At 45.1% G+C, this 15,520-nt stretch overlaps 2 protein-coding genes across 2 annotated transcripts; one reads left to right on the top strand and one right to left on the bottom strand.

Annotated features, from left to right (window-relative positions):
* Positions 1 to 1,551: 1,551 nt before the first annotated feature.
* LOC112061460 (claw keratin-like) lies at positions 1,552 to 10,263 on the bottom strand. The gene is made up of 2 exons (XM_065581113.1): positions 10,216 to 10,263; positions 1,552 to 2,010 (listed from the first exon to the last, which is right to left on the bottom strand). Exons 1-2 carry the CDS (start codon positions 10,261 to 10,263, stop codon positions 1,552 to 1,554), a joined length of 507 nt encoding a protein of 168 aa, XP_065437185.1.
* Positions 10,264 to 10,882: 619 nt separating this feature from the next.
* Positions 10,883 to 12,501, top strand: LOC135983759 (claw keratin-like). Its single transcript, XM_065597023.1, has 2 exons — positions 10,883 to 10,938; positions 11,292 to 12,501. The coding sequence occupies exon 2, from the start codon at positions 11,313 to 11,315 to the stop codon at positions 11,748 to 11,750; it is 438 nt and encodes a 145-aa protein (XP_065453095.1). The 5' UTR covers positions 10,883 to 10,938; positions 11,292 to 11,312; the 3' UTR covers positions 11,751 to 12,501.
* The last annotated feature ends 3,019 nt before the right edge of the window (positions 12,502 to 15,520 follow it).

Here is a 15,520-nt window from a genome sequence, read left to right as displayed (position 1 = left end):
TATTTAATAAAATCACTTTCTATTTAGTAATTTACTCAGAGTATGTATTAATACCTGGGGGAGCAAACAGCTGTGCATATCTCTCTATCAGTGTTATAGAGGGAGAACAATTTATGAGTTTGCCCTGTATACGCTTTATGCAGGGTAAAACGGATTTATCTGGGTTTAGACCCCATTGGGAGTTGAGCATCTGAGTGATAAAGACAAGCGTTTTCAGGTAACTTGCAGCTGTGGGACAGGAGATTCAGACACTGGATCTGTGTCTGGAGCCAGACGGGAGTGTCTGGCTCAGCAAGACAGGGTGCTGGAGTCCTGAGCTGGCAGGGAAAACAGAAGCAGGGGTAGTCGTTGCACATCGGGTGGCAGCTCCCAAGGGGGTTTCTGTGATCCAACCCGTCACAGAGGGGTAGTGATGGAAATGGGGTTTGGTTTGGTCACAGGGCTCCAGATAGTGTTGCCAACTGTCCAGTCACACAAACCCTAATACTGTTGCCCCGCCCCAGCCCCTACCCCAAGGCCCCACCGTCAGCCTGCTCCTTCCTTGACGCCCCACTCCGCTCACTCCATCCCCCGTCCCTTCGTCACTCGCTTTCCCTTACCGTCACTCACTTTCACGGGGATGGGGTAGAGATTTGGGGTGCGGGAGCAGGTGCGGGCTATGGGCTGAGGCCGAGCTGATCAGAGTGTGGGAGGGGGTTGGGGCAGTGTCCCATGCTGCCGGCTCCACAGGGAGGAATTTTGTCCAAGGCCATTTTTAAACAAGGAGGGAGGAACAAGGAGAACCAGAAGACCAATATTAGGATGCAGCAGAGTTTTTAATGCAATTGAAATTGGCAGTACAGAGTTAGAGGAGAAATACTACAGAGCAGAAAGAATGTATTTCCAGTGTTACTAGAAGGGCCATGACCAATTGCAGGCCTCAGTGGGGTGTATTTCAGACATGATGTTCTCTTTGCTTTGTTGCAGCTGCAGAGGTTGACAAACGAGTCCCCTTTACAACCATTTGAAGTTCCTTGTTTTACCCCAGTTGGTGGGAAATGAGACAAAACCAAATAAAAGCAGAGAACTATGAAACTTCTCCCTATACGTCGGCCGTAGCAAAGATCAAAGTGAGGCGCTAACGGTATGTATTGATGGAAAGGTTAGAACATGTGGGGTCTAATTCTCCTTGACACCAAGCTCTCTTTTTCCCCTCTAAAGGGACTTAAACTAATAATAAATGTAACTGATATCCATCTTAAGGTCCCTGTTTCCTTTACACTGTGGGGTTAGTGTAAACAGCCTGAGTGTAATTCAGAATGAGTCCACATGTGAATAAGAGAAACAGAACACGGTTGGCAAAGCCTTGGCAGAAAGAGTCATAAAGCGTAACAGTAGAAATGCAGCATGGCTATCAGACCAAGGTGCTGCGCACACACAGCTCCCACTGAGTTCAACGGGAGCCATGTTTGCACAGCACTTCTGAAAGCCATGCCCAAAGATCAGGGGTGAATCTGTATCTTGCTGTTCGTTTCCTGGTTCTTCCTTCTTCCACGGATGTTCCTGCTGGGTTTAGCATGTCCCACAGCGTCCACCGAGATACCTACGGCCATATCCCCCGTATCCCCATAATCCCCCGTAACCATAAAGACCTGGGTAACCGCAGTATCCCCCATGGCCCCATAATCCCCCATAACCGTAATGGCCGCCGTAACCACCATATCCCCCTAAACCGTACAATCCTCCGTAAAGGCCTCCATAGCCGTATCCCCCATGACCGAATGAGCCCCCGAAACCAGCTCCGACCACAGGTGCTCCTACAGCTCCCACTGCGCTGTGCTGAGGGAAATTGCTAAGAATAGGTCCTGGGAGGGTGACGACCACCGGTGAGGGTCTGATCACCACTTCGGAGTCCTGGCACTGCCTAACGCACGGCTCGTTGCAGGTGCCAGTGACTGGACATGGTCGAGCCACCCCGCATTCTGGATAGCACAGGCTGGAGAAAGTCATCTTTCTGCGATGGAGGTAAACCTGAAACACACAACAGGGACTAGAGTAAAGGGAAGGTACACGGGCCGGGGCAAGGAAGGCTTCATCTCAACTACAATTGTAGTGAGGTCTGAATGGAGCCTGAGAGAGTCGGGGGGCGTAAACTTAGTCTCTATGTGTGTGGCCATGTATTTGTTCCTATTTTCTCTTTCTAAGCCTCTTCTCCACTCACACTAAACTTCCCTCCCAACTGGCCCCTTTGAGCTCCTATCAATAACATTGTCTGAAAAACATCATGGTCATCACTTCCTTTTGTTTGGGGATTTAAGCTCTGCATGCAAACCAGTTGAGTCCAGTGTCAGAGTGTGGTTCATTGGTTTGCCAAACCTAGGGAGTCATCAATACTTGCTGATGAATAAACAGAAAACTTTACTTTTCTCCATAGAAATCACTGAGGACAAGCGCCTTAGCTGGGATAAAACGGGTTCAGGTCCACTGACTTCCATGGAGCAACACGAAATTACACCATCTGAGGAGAAGCACTTTCAATGGGTATTTCTGCTCAGAAGAACCTAGGAATTGCTAGATTGGAGCACACCACTTGTCAGCTTCATCCATTCTCTTGTCTCCAATAGTGAGGAGTAACAGCTACTTGAGGATAAAGTAGAAGTCCACTGAACTGGCCCTTTCTCTACTAACCTGGGAAATGTATTAATAATTCAGATAAGTGAAATGTGGTTTAATGACTTTCTGTAGTTACTGAAAAGATTTAGCAAAGAGTCCTGTGGCACCTTATAGACTAACAGATGTATAGGAGCATGAGCATTCGTGGCTGAATACCCACTTCTTAAGATGAAAAGATTTAAATGCCCTAATTCTTTTTCCAGATAATAGAAAATATGTTTCCCATGAATCCACCAGTGCCTGCAACTAAATAGCTATACAAGTTCATTATGGAAGAGCATAAATCCCTCAGAAAAAATCACGAGTAAAAGCAAGTTTCAGTCTTAAATGAAAATAAACCTACTGTCACCTCTCTAGAGTTCAAAAGCGATTGAGTCTAATTCGACTTACCGAGTTCACCGAGGAGATGAAGTCTGGAGAAGTGATTAGATAAGCCTTCACTCGTTAGCACTTTTATACAGTTCCTAGGACTGCCTGGAGGATCTGTGACGCAGTTTGTGGTGGAGATCCTAATTAGTTGCCAAACAAACTTGATTGCCTTGCTATGTCTTCCTTTGGATGCAGCTGTTTTCCTCAGGGGTTTTGATTATTGGGCCTATCTCAGCCTCAGAGGGCATGACATGTACGTTCCACCCTTCATCTTTCTTTCATCTTTAAATTGTATGGGCCAACTGCATTCCTCATGTCATTCCACTGCCTTTTTTGTGGCTGCAGTGAGAATGAATGTCAAGGTGATTCTGAGCCGCATCAGTAGCACAACTGGCTCTGATGGAAGGAATCCAGTTTGGTTCTTTCAATACATACTGGTTGAGGCCATTGGCATTGTGTCGTTCAGTGTAAACCTGCTAGGAAGGAGAGAGCCATTTTTCTGCATTCTCACTATCTCCATCCCTATTGGGTCCAATTCCCTTTGAATCATTCCATTTCCTCGAGCATGTTTCCTGTCAGGACCTTAAATTTGAAATTCCCCTGTTGGCAGGGGTATAGTAAAATGCCCTATGAATAATTTTAGTCCCACTTTAAACTTTCAAACTGGAGCTAAGCAGCCACCTAAATGTGATGTCTGTCTGTCCAGAGGTGAATTTCTCCCAATGGTGAGTAAAACTTCAACTAACATTGGACCTCCACTTGTGTCACTAATGTTGTCACAAGGGGCTGCCTAGGACAGATTTGCTCACGGGTCAAAGTAGGGATGGTGGTGAGTGAAAAGATTCAATCCTTTTGTAGATAAGGTTTAAGTTAAGTTTTGGAATCTGTACTCCATCAGAAACCATCTCTCCATCCATGAGCAGGCAAGAATCTGAAACCTTGTAAGACAATGCAGCTGACTGAGCCCCGCAAGAAGCTGAGGAGAAATGAAAATAACTCATTCTTGGGGCAGGAGGAGACGGCTGTGTGATGAGATTTGACATAAAGTCGGACTAACCATAGGGCATATTGCAGAAAACATTCCTGCCTGAACCACAATGTTGTTTAGAATGTAAAAGATATCCCCAAGAGTGGGTTCCATATCCAGGGAAGAGGCCAGAAGGATCTTCCTTTAATCTTACGCAATGGTAATGAATTCTTCCAGGTTGGTGAAACGAGGCTCAGGGTAGGTTATCTCTGTAATATTGCCAACGGAATTACACGTGTGTACATTTCAAGCTTGTTTATTTGTCGGGTAGGAATAAAAATCTTAATACTGAATTCAAATGGAAAAAAATGTTGGGATAAGACAATGTACGTCTGCTCAAGTGTAATACCCACCACTGAGGCTAAATCTTCAAACAAAGGGAATTAAAGTGCATGGCAAGACTTTAGGTGGTTGATTGTTGTTCACTCTTACATGAGAAGATGTTTCACCCCAAAGTTCCCCAAAAAACTATGAAAACAAAATGTAAAAAATCCAGAATGAGCCTCTCTAAGAGTTACTCTCAGGTTAGTGATTTATTTGGAAGCCATGTAATGTAATGTATTAGAGGGGTGGGCGTGTTAGATGATGCATCTGAAGAAGTGGGGGGTTTTACCCAGGAAGGCTTATGCGCAGATAAATCTGTTAGTCTTTAATGTGCTACCGGACTCCTCATGAGGTTCAGGAGATACAGGTTAGTGTTCGGCATGAGTAGTCCCAACCATTGGGGTTCTTTTTTGACTCTGCCAATCGCTCCCTGTCTCACCTTCACCTAAATGTACTTCTGCTTACCCCCATGTAATATGCAGGGTGGATCATCTGAAGAGTCCTCTGATCTAAGCATTTCAAAGCACTTCACAAACACACATCATGTTTTATATGGCCAAAGAGGTGTATTATTATAATAGTAGAAACTGTTTACTAGGATTAGATGTTCCAATAGTGAAGATTGGCTTCACTTTAAAAATGCATGTCAAGGTCTTAGATGTCACTCCAGTGCTCAGTTCATGAGTCCTAGCCTCTGAAATGGGGGCTCTTTGATTTTCATTCAAATGGACCTTTGCATTTCCCGTTTATATCTATTTTAAAATTGAAGGGTAGGTGCTGAACCAGTGGAAAGGAGAACAGTTCCATCAACTTCAAATTGAAGGAAGGCACTTTACCCAACCTGGGTGAGAGAAAACCTTTCTGCACCTCCACCCAGAGCTGCTCAGATCTAACATACAGTGAAATCAATGGGAAACATCAGCTATGGCATCTCCACCCATGAGCAGCCAAGAGAATTGTGTCATGTGAGAAACTTCAGCTAATAAAGAAAAGGGAAAAGCACAAGACTGACAGAGTTAAGGAGAACTTCTTCAACTGTCAGATTGCTGTGGGATGAGACTGGATTAATTGCAAGTCTGATCAAGCTAGGGCATTCTGCAAGCCCCTTCTGCGCCAAAGTTTTTCAGCCAGAATTAGAATGATTTTAAAGTGCAAAAAGAAGCCTCGCCGGGACATTCTAACCTCAACAGCATAAAATGCCGTCCCTCAATTGTAGGGCACAGAATATCACTGAAGTCTATGGAACTGGACTGATTTACACTAGTTGAGGACCCCCCTCCTACTCTAAACTGGTTGCTTGACCTTATCTCGGGAGAGGAGTTTGAGGTGGGACTGTCCTTCAAGTGTACACTCATATACACTCCCACCATCACCAGCAACAGGTTAGCTCTATCTCTTCCCCCCGCCATCTGCTTGTGGGCAGAAGTAACACACAGTGTCTTTGTTCTTTGCTGACTTATATTGGAAAGAATATAAAAAATATCAATAATCAAATGAGCAAAAAAGACCCAAAATTCTATCTCAGGCAAATATACAGGCCTGAAAACAACATTATCATCACTAACACACTAACACTCCTGAATAGCTGTTACCAAGGGCAGTGAGATGTGCCAACTTGGTGTTTGCACTGCTCTCAAGATAGCAACGATGTGAGATAACCTTGGCAAATAATGCATTTTAAAAATCTTGGCCTACTAGGAAACTTATTTATAGAAGTTTCCATCCCAGTAACAAATCTAGCATTCTGGAGAAAAGTCACTAAAATATAGTCCAACCAACAAATGTTTATTTAACGTGTCCCTCACTTTTCCCTCCACCGCACCCCACTCACCGGTCAGTGGAGACTCAGAGTTTATAGGTGCTTTCATGTGAGCACACCTCCCAGGTGGGGGCAAGAAAGCACCTTGCTCGTTCCTCCAGCTGCTCACTGTTCGCTCTGGCCACTGCTGTTTGTTGTGCCACCGTTCACTCCATTGCTCTGTTGCCAGTGTCCCTGCGCAGTCACCTTCTGCTGCCACCTGCCATTGTGACCTCTGCGAGTTGGTCTCTTGAGGTTCCACTCAGCTCTCAGTGATTTCAGCTGAGCTCTCACGGGGGGAACCTCCCTGCTAGTGCAGTCTGGGCCGTCTCTTCCACAGAAACACTGTCCCACAGCAGGACTAAGCACTTAGACCTGATTATCAGTGATTTCAGCTGCAGTGCTCACTTAACAGAACAAAAGACTATCTAGGGAGCCTAATCAGCTCTGTCTTTAAACAGTGGAGAGGGACAGGTCCCCACCCTCTCTCTTGATGCCCTCAATCAGCACAGGCTAAGTACAGTTCTACTGCCCTTTACTCAGACACTAAGAACAACATTTCATTCCCCACCCCCCACCCCCACATTCAAGTGCTTTGTAACCCAACCCCAACCAAAATCTATCACTTGGGCAACACAGCTCTGTTTGCTGGATACCTAGGTAGATTAAGTGTGAATGTAAATACAATCTGGTCCTGAAGCCTTTCGCTCCAGCTGCTCATGCGTAGAGATGCAATAGCTGATGGTTCCCTTTGGTTTCACTGTATATTAGATCTGAGCAGCAATGGGTGGAGGTAGAGAGTATGCACAGAAAGATACACTGCAAACAAAGTTTTCTCTCACCCAGGTTGGGTAAAGTGCTTTCCATCAATCTGAAGTTGATGGAACTGTTCTGCTTTAAACTTGCTTAGCGTCTACCTTTAAACTTTGAAATATATGCATCCGAAGAAGTGGGTTGTAGCCCACGAAAGCTTATGCTCTAATAAATTTGTTAGTCTCTAAGGTGCCACAAGTACTCCTGTTCTTTTTGAGGATACAGACTAACACGGCTGCTACCCTGAAACCTGAAATATATATGTAACTTTAGCACCCTCGTGGCCAAGATGGAGTCTGTTCTGCAGGCAGCCTTGGCCAAGAGAAGGCGTGCGCAGGAATGCAGCGGGAGAAATCCCTTCCACCCCAGGGGCACCTGTTCCAGCCCCCCCAGGGTGAACACACCCACCCACAGGAAAAGTACAATCGATATAACAAAGGGAGATATTAATTTACAGAGGGATAAGAGGAGAAATACAACAAGGGGAAATATAGGGACAGCAGTAGAACAGGGTTACATCCAAGCCAAGGCCCCACAGGCCCAGTGGTAGCACAGGCTGGAAGGGCAGACACTGAGCAATGTGTCTGCACACAGAAGTCAGGAGTCCTGAGCAAAGTTCCAGTCCATTGGTGAGTCTTGGGTTTGTCCAGGTCATCTTCGGCGCCAGTGAACTTTCCCCAAAAACCCCTCTGGTGCCCTCTTCTGCCGCTCTCTGCAAAGCCACACAGAGCGACCACCTGCCCACTTAACTGGCTAGCAACCTCCCTCCTTGTTCCCAATGCAGAGTCACTAGCCCCAGTACTCACAGCCCCATGCAGCTCTGGGCCTGCGGGCTGCTGCTCTCTCTCCCACGGAGCTCCGGACCCACCCCCTGGAGTTTCCCTTCTTTTTTCTCACTCTCCCCCTCCCTCCTAGGAAAAAGATTTAAAGGGGCCATGCTCTGTAAACCCCAAAGGGGTTACATATATAAGGGAAATGCAAAGGTTCATTCAACGAAAATCAAAGAGCCCCAATTTCAGAGGCTAGGAGTCATGAACTGAGCAATGGAATCACATCTGAGACCTTGACAGGCATTTTTAAACTGAATCTAATCTTCAACATTGGAGCATCTAATTCCAGTAAAAAAATATTACGACTATAATAATACACCTCTTTGGCCACATAAAACTTAATGAATGATTATAAAGTGCTTTGAGGTGCTTAGATCAGAGGAAGCCTCAGAGAATCCACCATGAAAGTTATAATTATACCTCAAAAAGAAGAACAGGAGGACTTGTGGCACCTTAGAGACTAACAAATTTATTAGAGCATAAGCTCTATATGCATCCGAAGAAGTGGGCTGTAGTCCACGAAAGCTTATGCTCTAATAAATTTGTTAGTCTCTAAGGTGCCACAAGTCCTCCTGTTCTTCTTTTTGCGGATACAGACTAACACAGCTGCTACTCTGAAACCTATAATTATACCTGTTTGACACGAAGGTAAAAAGAGGCACATTCAGGTGAAGATCACACAGGGAGTGATTGGCAGGGTGAGAAATAAACCCCAATAGTTGGGACTACTCTTGCCAAACACTAACCTGTATCTCCTGAACCCCGCTGGACACTTATATTTCATGGCTTCCAAATACATCACTAACTGGAGAGTAACTCCTACATAGGCCCATTCTGAAGTTTTGTTCTACTGATTTTTTGGGGAACTTTTTGAGTGAAACATCTTCTAACCTAAGTGTGAACAATGATCAATCATGGAGAGTCTTGCAATGCATTTTAACTCCCTTTATTTTTGAAGGTCTTGGCTCAGTGATGGGTATTTACACTTGAGCAGATTTAAATTCTTTGGTACCAAAATTTTTCCCATTTGAATTTAATATTGACATTTTTATTCCTATTCTGCAGATGAAGAAATTTGAAATTTACACAGCTGTAATTCCTTAGGACCATTATTATCCTCGTGTATCAAGAAGGCAATGTGAAAGAGAGAACCTACCCAGTGCCTCGTTTCACAAACCTGAAAGAATTGATTATCATTGCTTTATTCTGACCCATTAGAGAGATGTGTCTCCAAGGAAAGACAAAGGAGTACACACGGGGCACTTGGTGACTTTATCTCAATGGTTGCTATGACTTTAAGTAAATTTTGGATGCTTGAATTCTATACTGAGATTTCCAATGCTACCACACGCATGGAAAAGTTAGAAATTGACAGACATGTAATTCCTTTGGAGAAGTATTATCCTCGGCCCGCATACACCTCTACGCCGATATAACGCTGTCCTCAGGAGCCAAAAAATCTTACCGCATTATAGAGGAAACCGCGTTATATCAAACTTGCTTTGATCCGCTGGAGTGCACAGCTACCCCCCCCCCCCCGAGTGCTCCTTTACCGCGTTATATCCGAATTCTTGTCATATCGGGTCGCGTTATAGCAGGGTAGAGGTGTCTAAGGACAGCTCAAGTGGATCACAACATTAGCCAGTTTTTCATTGTTGTTGCTGAGATCCAAGGATGCAAACATTTTGTAACCAGACATGTTACTAACCTTGTCTTGTAACACAGTGTAACAGGGATCGACCTAGAGCTCAGCCTGTGCTAGGAGGAGTCAAAAGGATTGAGCTGTATTTTGGTTTCTGCAGTTGGCCCCTGGGTGACCTTAGAACATAAGAACGGCCGTACTGGGTCAAACCAAAGGTCCATCCAGCCCAGTATCCTGTCTGCCGACAGTGGCCAATGCCAGGTGCCCCAGAGGGAGTGAACCAACGGGCAATGATCAAGTGATCTCTCTCCTGCCATCCATCTCCATCCTCTGACAGACAGAGGCTAGGGACACCATTCCTTACCTGTCCTGGCTAACCGCCATTAATGGACTTAACCTCCATGGATTTATTCAGTTCTCTTTTAATCCCTGTTATAATCCTAGGCTTCACAACCTCCTCAGGCAAGGAGTTCCACTAGTTGACTGTGCGCTGTGTGAAGAAGAACTTCCTTGTATTTGTTTTAAACCTGCTGCCTATTAATTTCATTTGGTGGTCCATAGTTCTTATATTATCTCAATGTTCCTCTTTTTCTAGGCCTATCAAACATAGACAGTAATCATGTTAAGGCTGAAAGTCACCACCACCACCAAGTTGCCAACGTCTCTACCATGACCCGTGAGCAAATCTGTCCTAGGCCGCCCTTTGTGACACCATTAGTGACACAAGTGGAGATCTAATGTTAGGTAAAGTTTTACTCACCATAGGGTAAGATTCATCCCGGGGCAGACGGCCATCACAAAGGCCCATGCTCCACTTAGGTCCCTGCTAAGATCCACTTTGAAAGTTTAAAGTGGGACTAAAATTATTGATAGGGCATTTTACTATACCCCTGCCAAGGGGTGAATTTCAGATTTAAGGTCCTGACATGAAACATGCTGGAGGAAATGGAATGATTCCCATTGATTTCAAAGGGAACTGGACGTGATCCGCTTGGGATGGAGCTGGTGAAAATGCACAAAAATGGCTCCCTCGTTCTTAGCAGGTTTACAGTGAACGACCCAATGCCCCTGGCCACGACCAGTATGAACTGAAAGGACCAAGCTGGGTTCCTTCCATCTGAGCCAGTTGTGCTATTGATGCGGCTCAGAATCACCTTGACATTTATTCTCATTGCAGCCACAAAAAAGTCAGTGGAATGCCATGAGGAATGTAGTTGGCCTATACAATTTTAAGATGAAAGAAAGATGAAGAGTGCAACGTGCATGTCACACCCTCTGAGGCTGAGATTAGTGCAATAATCACAAACCATGAGAAAAACAGCTCCATCCAAACAGGACTTACAAGGTAATCAAGTTTGTTTGGTAACTAATTAGGACCTCCTTCAAAAAGATTCTCCAGAAAGTCCTGGGAACTGTATAAAAGCGCTCACAACTCAAGGCTCTTCTAATCACTTCTCCGGACTTCATCTCAACGGTGAACTTGGTAAGTCCAATTAGACTCATTCACTTTCAGACTCTAGAGATGTGACAGTAGGGGCTATTTTTATTTAAGACTGAATCTTGCTTTTATTCATTGTGATTTTTTTTGAGGGATGATTCCCAATGTTATTGATAGGAGCTCAAAGAGGCCAGCTGGGAGGGAAGTTTAGTGCGAGTGGAGAAGAAGCGTAGAAAGAGAAAATAGGAACAAATACATGGCCACACACATAGAGACTAAGTCCACTCCCCTTCTCTCTCCCGGGCCCCATGCAGACCTCACTACAATTGTAACCGAGCTTTGAAGCCTTTCTTCCACCGGCACGTGTACCTTCTCTTTACTCTAGTTGTGTGTTTCAGGTTTACCTCCATCCCAGAAAGATGACTTTCTCCAGCCTGTGCTATCCAGAATGCGGGGTGGCTCGGCCCTGTCCAGTCACTGGCACATGCAACGAGCCGTGCGTTAGGCAGTGCCAGGACTCCGAAGTGGTGATCAGACCCTCACCGGTTGTCGTAACCCTCCCAGGACCAATTATGAGCAATTTCCCTCAGCACAGTGGAGTGGGAGCTGTAGGAGCACCTGTGGTCGGACCCGGTTTCGGGGGCTCATTCGGTCTTGGGGGATTCGGCTATGGAGGTCTTTACGGAGGATTGTACGGTTTAGGGGGATACGGTGGTTACGGCGGCCATTATGGTTATGGGGGATTAGGTGGTTATGGGGGATTAGGTGGTTACCTGGGCGGTTATGGTTATGGGGGATTGTGTGGTTCCGGGGTATCTTGCCATAGGTACCTCAGTGGAAACTGTGGGCCATGTTAAACCTATCAGGAATATTTGTTGAACAAGGAAGAACCAGGAAATGAACAGCAAGATACAGATTCACGCCTGATCTTTCGGGCATGGCTTTCAGAAGTGCTGTGCAAACATTGCTCCAGTTGAACTCAGTGGGAGCTGTGTGTGCCCAGCACCTTGGTCTGATAGCCATGCTGCATTTCTACTGTTATGCTTTGTGATTCTTTCTGCCAAGGCTTTGCCAACCATGTGCTGATTCTTTTATTTACATACGGACCCATTCTGAATTACACGCAAGCTGTTTAGACTAACTCCGCAATTTAAAGGAAATAGGGGCCTTAAGACAGGCATCAGCTACATTTAGTATTAGTTTATGTCCCTTGAGAATGGGAAAAAGAAGGCATGCTGTGAAGGATAATTGGACCCTATCTGTTCTATCCTTCCCATCAATACCTATCTTTAACGTCTCGCTTTGACCTTCTCTGTGGCAGATGTTTGATTGAGAAGCTGCGTAGTCCTCTGCTTCTGTTTTGCTTTGTCTCCCTTCTCACTGACTGGGGTAATAAAAGTCGCTTAAAATGGTTGCAGAGGGGACTTGTCAACCTCTACAGCTGCAACAAAAACAAAAAAAATGGTGTGTGAAATACATCCCATTGAGGTTGGTGATCGGTCGCAGGCCTTCTTGAAAAACTGAAAATATGTTCATTCTGCTCTCGTATTTTTCATGTAACTGTGTACTGCAAATGTTACTCACATTAAAAATTCTGATGCATCATAATAGCCGTCTTCTGGTTCTCCTTGTTGCTCCCTCCTTCTTTAAACATTGCCCTGGACAAAATTTGTCCCTGAAGAGCCAACAGCATCAGGCACTTCTCAAGATTGACTTTTTGAAGCCCTGGAGTGATAGGAGAATTCAGCCCTGGAAGTAGTTTACAGCATTATGAGGGGCTTCCATACTGGGGTGCAGTTCCATCTTGCATTATCTGTTTTAAGAAAGTAAACTTAACTCTAGCCCGAACTCCTTCAAAGGCAGAGCAACTTTCAGGACAAGATGCTTTTGCTTCTAGAGCGCTTTGACAGCTTGGCTCTTCTCTAGAAAGTCCTTCCCAACGGGCACGTCTCAAATCACCTTCCCCGTTCTATGGATCTTGCCTTCCCCAGGGTTTGGATGTTTCCGCAGGGATTACTCATATAGACGAATGCTGGGAAAACTTTACTCACCTGACCATTTGTTATGGGTGCTTTATCTGGAGCCCTCAGACCAAATCAAATCTCATTTCCGTTACTACTGCTCCTCCAGAGACTAAGGCTGAATGGTTAACCCAATATATCTCTGACATGTCATTTGAGAGCATTTTGAATCATAAACTCTCCAACAGAGACTCTGCTGAAACCTCATTATGGAGTCAGCAGCCCCTTTTTTAGAATAATTCTCCTTTTTCCAGGAAATTCTTCTCTTCTCCTCTGATAGGACCTCCAGTGACATGTAGCATGTAGCATCCATCTCCGAAGCAGTTTTTTTTGACAACCTAGTGAGTGGTGTACGTTCAACCAGCTCTGCTCCTTGACACCAACTTTGCTCTCACTTTGCAGTGCTGGAGATGAGCTGACAAGATTTCGGGCAATGGGGCAAAACTAGTTCAGTTTCACCCTGAGATTTTGGATTTCATTGCACCAGTAAAACTCAGTGAAATTCATCTTCTTCTGACTCTTTGCCCACATGTGTTCATCTACTGGCCAACAGAAACGCCCACTCCTTGGTCAAAGTATGTTCAGAGCTCCCTGGGGATTTGAATGCCCAAGTTCCAACTAAAATCAACAGGATCTACTCTCCCTAATGCTTTGAAAATCCAAACGTTAATTTCTGAAGCATGAAGAAGCAAACACTTGCAACTCGATAATGAAAAAACAATTGAAAAATCCTAAACCCTCCCCATTGCTATGAATCACAGAGTGTCTGTGCAAGATTCAGTCCTAAATTAAATGGATCCCTAGCACATCGTCTGAATGGCTATGGACAGCGTGAGTGGAACAGGACTTTTCAGTTCACACAGGAGAATAAGCACAAGTGGTTAGAAGACTCCTGAGCCATGAGTGTTTTCAGACAGTTTTTTAGACTGCCTGGAGGACTGGAGCGGCCCTTTGTTCCTTAAGGTCTAATTTGTTACAGACCAAATTTAGATAACATCTTCCATTGATTTCATATTTTTCCGCTGTTTTTCACAGTCAGTTTGTTCTTAACTCCACGTGGTCTGATGTGCACATTACACCCTGCAGCTCTTTCATCTGCAAGCTGGAGCTACAGGAGAATTCCCCGTAACTGTCCCCTTTCTAGGGCAGCTAAACCTGGTGAGGAAAATACCTGTGGGTGGTGCTTTAAGGGGCCTGCAGTTCCTGCTTTGGGGTGGGATTTTTTTTTTAATATGAAGATATACCTATCTAATAGAACTGGAAGGGACCTTGAAAAGCCATCAAGTCCAGTCCCCTGCCTTCACAGCAGGACCAAATACCGTCCCTGACAGATTCTTGACCCAGATCCCTAAATGGCCCCAAATTTACTGCCATCTCCCTTTCAGAGTAAGTTTTAATCTATTGATGTGCACGGTTTGCACCGTTCCTCTGCTGCTGGGCTTCCTTACATCAGATGTGACGGCATTCGCCCCTTCAATCTCCTTAAAAGGTCCTTCCCAATCATCCTGCCTTTCCCCCCATCACTGGGGTCAGCACTAACACCAAATCAGCCGTGTCAAATGATCTTTCTCCTGTTCGCTGACCATAATAAACTTGCTGAGTTCCCTGACTTGTTTCAAGGGTCAGTTTCCCTCAATTCCTCATTACCTGTCAATTCTCCTTAAAACGAGTGACATACTCCCCTACAGGCTGTCCTCTTTCCTCAGTACTGCCCTCCCCTGAGCCTCTAATCAAATCTAAGGCTCCCCTAACCTGCTTCCCAGACAGGAGATCAAAGGCAGCAAAGCCAGTAGATTCTTGGGGAACACTTCTGTCTGCATTGAGCAAATAATGAAGTAAAACATCCCAATCATTCTCATGCCTGGTGCCGAATGTTCTTAGCATAGCTTTTAAAGTTCCATTAAATCTTTCTGCGAACCCATTAGTTTGTGGGTGATATCTGCTTTCCTCCACATCATTCCTATGACTTTTGAAAGACTACAGACATGGAATTTGCACCTCAGTCTGTCAAGATTTGTCTGGGAAAAACTAATCTGCTAAAAATGGTGAATAAAGCTGTAGCCACTGGTAAGCCTATTCCACATCTTAACTACCTTTAGAGTTAGTTTTTTCCTAATATCTAACCCAGTGGTCTCCAATCTTTTTATGCCGAAGATCACATTTTGAATTTAAGGGCAACCCCTTCCCCAAAGCCCTGGTCCGCTCATGCCATCCCTCTCCCCCGTCGTTCGCTCTCCCCGACCCTCACTCACTTTCACCAGGCTGGGGCAAGGGGTTGGGATTTGGGAGGGGTGTGGGCTCTAGTCTGGGGCTGAAGGGTTCGCAGTGGGGGTTAAGCCTGGGGCAGGGGGTTGGGGTGCAGGAGGTGGTGCGGGGTGCTGGCTCTGAGAGGACGGTCGCGCCTGGGGATTAGACTCCAGTGAACTCAACCTCAGATTTTGGGAAATCTGAGTTTCTTCTCACTGTGTTTCTGTGGGGACTGACCTGTTTAGATTTAATATGTTTTCTTTATTCATCTTTAACTGTGAAGATAATGTCTGTGGGTTATAAAATAGCCGTGTTATGTTGTAAAAATTAAATTATTATTATTTATTGTGTTTCCTTAC

The sequence above is a fragment of the Chrysemys picta genome, chromosome 1 (genome assembly GCF_011386835.1).
Source record: "Chrysemys picta bellii isolate R12L10 chromosome 1, ASM1138683v2, whole genome shotgun sequence".
NCBI classification, from domain to species: Eukaryota; Metazoa; Chordata; order Testudines; family Emydidae; genus Chrysemys; species Chrysemys picta.
Note: the sequence above shows the minus strand (reverse complement) of the source record. Positions and strands in the feature narration are given on the sequence as shown.